At 37.9% G+C, this 6,172-nt stretch overlaps 1 protein-coding gene across 1 annotated transcript in view; it reads right to left on the bottom strand.

The window, feature by feature from the left end:
* Window positions 1–5,777, bottom strand: part of LOC107711227 (heparan sulfate glucosamine 3-O-sulfotransferase 3B1-like) — a 13,254-nt gene extending 7,477 nt beyond the window's left edge. Inside the window, exon 1 of the mRNA XM_016516167.1 lies at window positions 4,946–5,777. Within this exon, the coding sequence (XP_016371653.1) occupies window positions 4,946–5,433 (488 nt within the window). The 5' untranslated portion in view covers window positions 5,434–5,777. The remainder of the gene's footprint in view (window positions 1–4,945) is intronic.
* Window positions 5,778–6,172: the final 395 nt, after the last annotated feature.

Raw genomic sequence — 6,172 nt, 5'->3', positions numbered from 1 at the left:
ACACACACACACACACACACACACACACACAGAGAGAGAGAGAGAGAGAGGGAGGTCGGAGATCGCAGATTGCGCTGCACACACACATAAACTTGTTGTTAACGCTTCCATTATCGCTACATTATATTCCTCAACAGCGAGATGGTAAAATCGCTAATATACTATATACTGTATATATAGTATATAATTGCTAATACACAATATTATTGACCCTAGATATAACTTGGGACCCTCCATAAATCTCCTCAACAAGCCACACAATTTCAACTTTTCATATCTGTAGCACAAAATGGAGTTTGAGTTGTGTGCAAAGTTTAATAATTAGAGTTAAAGGTTTTGAAAAACTCTTAACACTAAGTATAAGCAATAGTGATGTTGCTTGCTGTAGCAATAATGAATAAAAAATGAGTAATGGGTATTTTTAGCAAGCCAACTACAGAAGAAAACCAAACTTCTACAGATAGTGATAAAGTCTTTACTAGCCACAGTTTAAGATTAAACTGCACTCTTGGACCGTTAGAGAAATAAAGTTCTCCAGCAGCACAGGGTTAAATTAGAGAGCCTGCTGTGTTAGATGGATGTTATTACCTTGTTTTGTCTAGAGGGAAGTGAGCTGTGTCTTCTCTTGAGCTTGTTTTTGAAGAGCTCTTTGTAAACCTATGTTTACACTGTCTGCTATCAGGTAGCATGTTCAAAGGCTGTTGTTTATGCCTTTAAAGTCTCGGTGCTGTTTGAAGTTCCCTCAGGATAGTCTGAGACGCTGTGAAGACGGTCGTCATAGAACAGCAATTTGCAGCAGGGATTTACCGAGTTGCTGTCTGCTTATGCAACTGTTCAGTGGAATTTCTCAATGTTTTTAGTTGTTACAATCACAGCTCTGATAGCACACCTAGGTTGCTTTTGCAATACTTATGTTTGTGTTAGATGATTATGCAGACTGTGTGTAAATCAGCTTCTTTGAAGATGTTTATGACATGTTTGGACACAAATTACACTTACAATACAATGTGATTCTTTCAAGGTGATTCTTTTTTCTTCTTCTAAGAATATGCACTTGTTACAAAAGATTAATTTTCAAGAGCAGCAAATCAGCATATTAGAATGATTTCTGAAGGATCATGTGACACTGAAGAGTGGAGTAATGATGCTGAAAATACAGCTTTGCATCACCGGAATAAATAGCTTTTAATATATATTACAATAGAAAACAATTATTTTAAATTGGAATAATATTGCACAATATTACTGCCTTACTGTATTTTAATCAAATAAATGCAGCCGTTGTGATTTATTTCAAAAAGATTTTTAAAAATCTTAGTGACCCCAAACTACTGAATGCAGGTTCAAAAATTGCATTTTTGCAGTGATGCCATAGATTAAAACAATTTTGGGTTCCCCAAAGAACCTTCAAGTAAACAGTACTTAAAGAAACATTGTTTTCCTTTTATTTTAAAAACGTATTAACATTTTTTCACTCTAAAGAACCTCTCTTTCACTCTAAAGTGCAATGAAAAGTTTCCATGGATGTTAAAGGTTCTTTATAGAACTATAGATGCCAATAAAGAACCTTTATTTTTAAAAGTGGTGTGTATATATTATATTTAGCCTTGCTGTGCACCACCCATAGTGGCATTAGCTGCCATCTCTTTTAATTAGCTTAACAAAATAACTTTAAATTTTTAAACAAATTTAAAGAAAATTTGTATCCTGCCCTTACACCTAGAGGTTTTGCAAGCCCTTTTAGCCATGATTTTTAAAATAGAGAACAGCCCCTCGTGCCCTTTTGCTTAAGTATATCCCACACACCTGTTCACAAGCGAAATGAGTGCTTAGCCTGGGTCATTTTAAGAGAGCAGAGAGCCAACCTGAGAAGGAATTCTTGTGGGAATGTCACTTTGTCAAAAAACCCAGGAGGGTACGAGAAGTGGTGGTATGCAGCTACTTCAAATAATCGGACAGAGTTTGTATGGGACACGTTCCAGACCCGCATCAAAGCTCAAGGTGGGGGCCTGCGGGTCCTTTCATGACCGAACTATGACGTCTTAGCATTCGTGCACTCTCATAACTCAGAATTTACATCTGTTCAAAGATATAGGACAATATAGGGAAAATGAAATCATTTTACTTCTAGTCTGGAAATCTCTGAAACACTTGAGTTTTGAATTCTGCTTCAATTCAGTGATAACATTCATAGAAAAATATGTTTTAGGTCAGCCTTGGCCTAAGCAGGCAGCATATACTTCACATAAAATTGACTATTTCACTCAATATTTGTGTGTGCTGTATAAATTAGAGTATTAGCTTGAGTTAAGGATCCATGTGAGTTTTTTTATTTAGGCAGCTGACAGGAAGGTTGCTTACTAGGTTTTTGAACAGAAACGCTACACTCCCTTTATGTGCCAGTGAAGAGAAGAGCCAAGGCTTTATAAATTATTATAAGCAACTGGCTTTGTGCATTTCCACACAGAAGAAATCCATCATTCTAGTTGTGCCTTACCATCCCACACAAAGGCTAGCAGCGATTTTATCAGTAAACACAACAGAAACATCTTTCAAGACTGAGGAAAAGTTCTGTGCATGTTTTAAGAATCCCCTCATTCTGCTCCTCTTAGGGCTTTTTTTGAGGGAGATCCTGCTGGGTTTCTCAAGAAGCACTTTCACCCTCTGAGCACATTTGCATACAAAGTGAAGAAAGAAACAACACAATTCACTCTAATTGCCTGCTCTTTCTCACTGGGGTTAATGCAGAGCCTCAGGGGTTCAACAGATCCTCTTTTGAAACATTCACCAAAAACAACATATTATTCTGACTAATATTTCAGGGTTTACACTTTACAGGGTTCATATTAATGTCATATTGTAATGCATACTTGTAATGTGTTAAGGGGTAAAATATTTCAATATTTGAAACGGAAACATAAATATCCACAAATGAATGGCCAGTTTATTAAATTGATCAGCCCCTCTGTTTCTTCAAAAGCATTGTATAAAAAGTCACGCTGCATGTACAGTTCTAAAACCCTGCTGTGCTCAGTCACCCTTCCGAACGCCTCCTACAGGGAACACATGGACGCCTGCTCTGTGTTGGACTAACAGTGAAGCAGAGCTCAATCCCTCCACAGGAGACTTGGCCACCTGGCTGCATGCTTCTCTCTCCATGTTTCTGCTTCACAATTAGTCTGCTGGGCTCCCTGGATAAAGGGGCTCATCCTGCTCTTTGCCTCTTCTTTGTATTCCCACTGTGTTCCGTCAATAGCGAAGGACCTGGGACTTCAGATTCCTCCACAGAAAGTCTGTATATCAGCTCAAACAATAAAAAGCTTTGGGGTGCATTTTCCTTTGCTTGTGTTTCCAATAGAATGTGTCAGCATTTCATTTTGTGTATATTGCTGATATATGAAACAAATTGCATAGTTTGATTATTAGTTTCAACTGTGATTGATTGGCCAATCTAAGGTCTAGTTCTTGGTCAAAATAAATAGCAAAATGGACAAAATTTACTGGGGATAGTCAATGAACATTCAAAACATAAATTTTTTTATTGGTTACATGAACATAAGGGAAAATTCCATTTTATCATATTGCAAACATTAATGTTACTGTTGAATGATCTTTGAATGTTCTGAAACCAATAGTAATGTTTAAAAAAACGTTAGACGAACATTACTTACTACATAAAGTATACTTAAAAATATACTTGAACTTTACTTAAGTATACTTACTAAAATAAACTTGAAGTGTACTTTTTGGTAAGGGCAGCTGAAACATTTCAGGAAAAAAAAAGTTCAATTTTTGTGCTAACGTCATGAGAACATCATTAAAGACCAGATAGATAACATTGAACGAAAGTTCTACTAATGTTACTGAAAGAACTTTTAGAAAACCTTGTCAGAATGTTAGCCTGGGGAGTTCTGAGAACGTTCCCTGTTAACTGGGAACTGGCAAAAACAACTTTCTGTGTAGGGGTGAATTCAGGTCAAATGGGACACCTTTTGCCATTGATATGACTTGGGAAAAATGTCGCTATTAACCTGATTAACCCCTTTTACAACTCACTCAAAGTTCAGGTAAAACCACACTAGGGAAAACATAGTTAATTTAATCTGTTTTCTCTATATGGCTGTCTGGTAAAAAAATATAAAAATACTAGGAATCAAAGGTGAGGGTCAAACCTCTACGGATTGATAATGTTGTGCAAGTGCACCTGACTGTGTGAGGGGTGTTACACAAGCAGAGATCATAATGTTTATTTAGTCTATGTTTGTCTTGAGTCCTTCCAATTTTATCTAGGTCTAGTTCACCTTTTCCAAACACTGTACTGGAAAGAATTATTCCCATAAGTCCAACATAACGGTGTGACTAAATATAGCTACATGTTTGCATCCAACAAGCTGCCTTTTCTCTCCCTCGAATTTATTTTCATGTAGCATATGCCTATAATTCCCAGCATTAGTTATGTTTGTGATGTGTAAAATGTCATAACCAATGACTAAATCCTTTACACAAAACATTTTTAACAAGAAAAGTTTTCCGGTTCTGCAAACTCTATTATAGGCTATAATAAAAAATCACAAAAGTCATGGAAATGTATTTATAGGTCGTCGTTTTTTGAGGTCCTTTATTATTAATGTTAATATTAAAATAATTCTATTTTAGAATTTGCTCTTTCGATTTTCAGAAAACCCCATGAAACGTAGACCTAGAAATTTGTGCAAGTATATGCTATGTAAAAATCTAAAACATTTTTGAGAATCTCAACCTTTTGTTTGTTTTTTCTTTCCTTGAAAACCTTCAAAAGTGGAGTCACCCCCCAATTACTTGCAGGTTTATGCGTCACTACTGGGATGAATATGAGCCACATAATTCCGCGGTATTAATCCGCTTTTATCCTGACGATATGATAAACGTAGCCTACATATGAATAACAGCGTATTAAAAAACGTACCTGTACCACTCGAGTCCTTTCTCGTAGTTGCGATCAAAAAAGTGCGGCTCCGCTCCCACCGCGCGGATGTCAGGATGGAGGCGCAGAAACTCGAGCAGCGCGCGCGTCCCGCCCTTCTTCACCCCTATTATAATCGCTTGGGGCAACTTTTTGGTCTCGGACCCGTTCAGGGCACCTGCTACTCCCGAGTCCTCGTCATAAGCAACATCGCCCTTATTTTCCTCCCAGCCGTCTCCTTTGCTGTCAGCATCACTCTCGTTGTTTAGTAAGTCCCTGGACTGGCTTTTGGGGAACATCTCCAGGTCTTGTTTCTGGAGGGGTCTGAGTGGATTCCTACTGCTCCTTTCTTCCATCATGAAGCTCGGTGAGGTGGAGCTGTAGCCCACGCAGCAGTACAGCATGTACACCCACAGTGACAGCATGATGCAGAACACGAAAAGTTTGTTTTTCACCGGCTGAGTGGAGTGACAGTGCGGACTATATTCCATAGGACTCTCCTGTGTGTAATGGCAATGTCCAATAGGGCATATTGGCAAAGTTACTTGCTCCTCCGCACAGGTCCCTGTAACATGCGGGCATCTCCGCGGGAGAGGAAAAATAGGAGCATGAGTCCCCGGCAGATGTTGAAATCATTTCATTTTGCAGTCTAGCGGAGATGTAGGAAGTCACAGTTTTTACACTGGCACGAGCGCGTTTTTGCGCATCACTCCGTCGCCTGCCACTGGTTCTTATCATCTGAGTGAACGGCGGGCCGTGAACGCTATTTAAAGAAGAGGGGCGTGTGATTGGCAGCGGGATTGGCCAATCGGAACTCATGCCCAAGCTCTTAAGGCTTAAGCAGTTTATTTACAGTATTCCTTTTTTATTATTATTTCGATTTAATTTTAAAAACAATTGCCACTCCTACTTTAATAAACAGGAAACAGGAACCTGCCACATAGTTTATTTCATGAAAAAAGTATGTGACAACGTATCCCAATAAAAATGTCACAGCTTGCTTTGAAGAAAAATGGTTGTAATTTAAACTACAACACTGTTCAAAAGTTTGGGGTCGGTGAGTTTCTTTTTTTATGATTTTGAAAGAAGCCTCTTATGTTCACCAAGACTGCATATCAAAAATACAGTAAAAACTGTAATTTTGTTAAATATTATTACGATTTAAAATAATTGTTTTATATTTGAATATCTTTTCAAATGTAATTTATTCCTGAGATGCAAAGCTGCATT

The sequence above is a fragment of the Sinocyclocheilus rhinocerous genome, unplaced genomic scaffold, assembly GCF_001515625.1.
Source record: "Sinocyclocheilus rhinocerous isolate Xijiao unplaced genomic scaffold, SAMN03320098_v1.1 scaffold115, whole genome shotgun sequence".
Taxonomy (NCBI): Eukaryota; Metazoa; Chordata; class Actinopteri; order Cypriniformes; family Cyprinidae; genus Sinocyclocheilus; species Sinocyclocheilus rhinocerous.
This window is presented reverse-complemented; position numbering and strand designations above follow the sequence as displayed.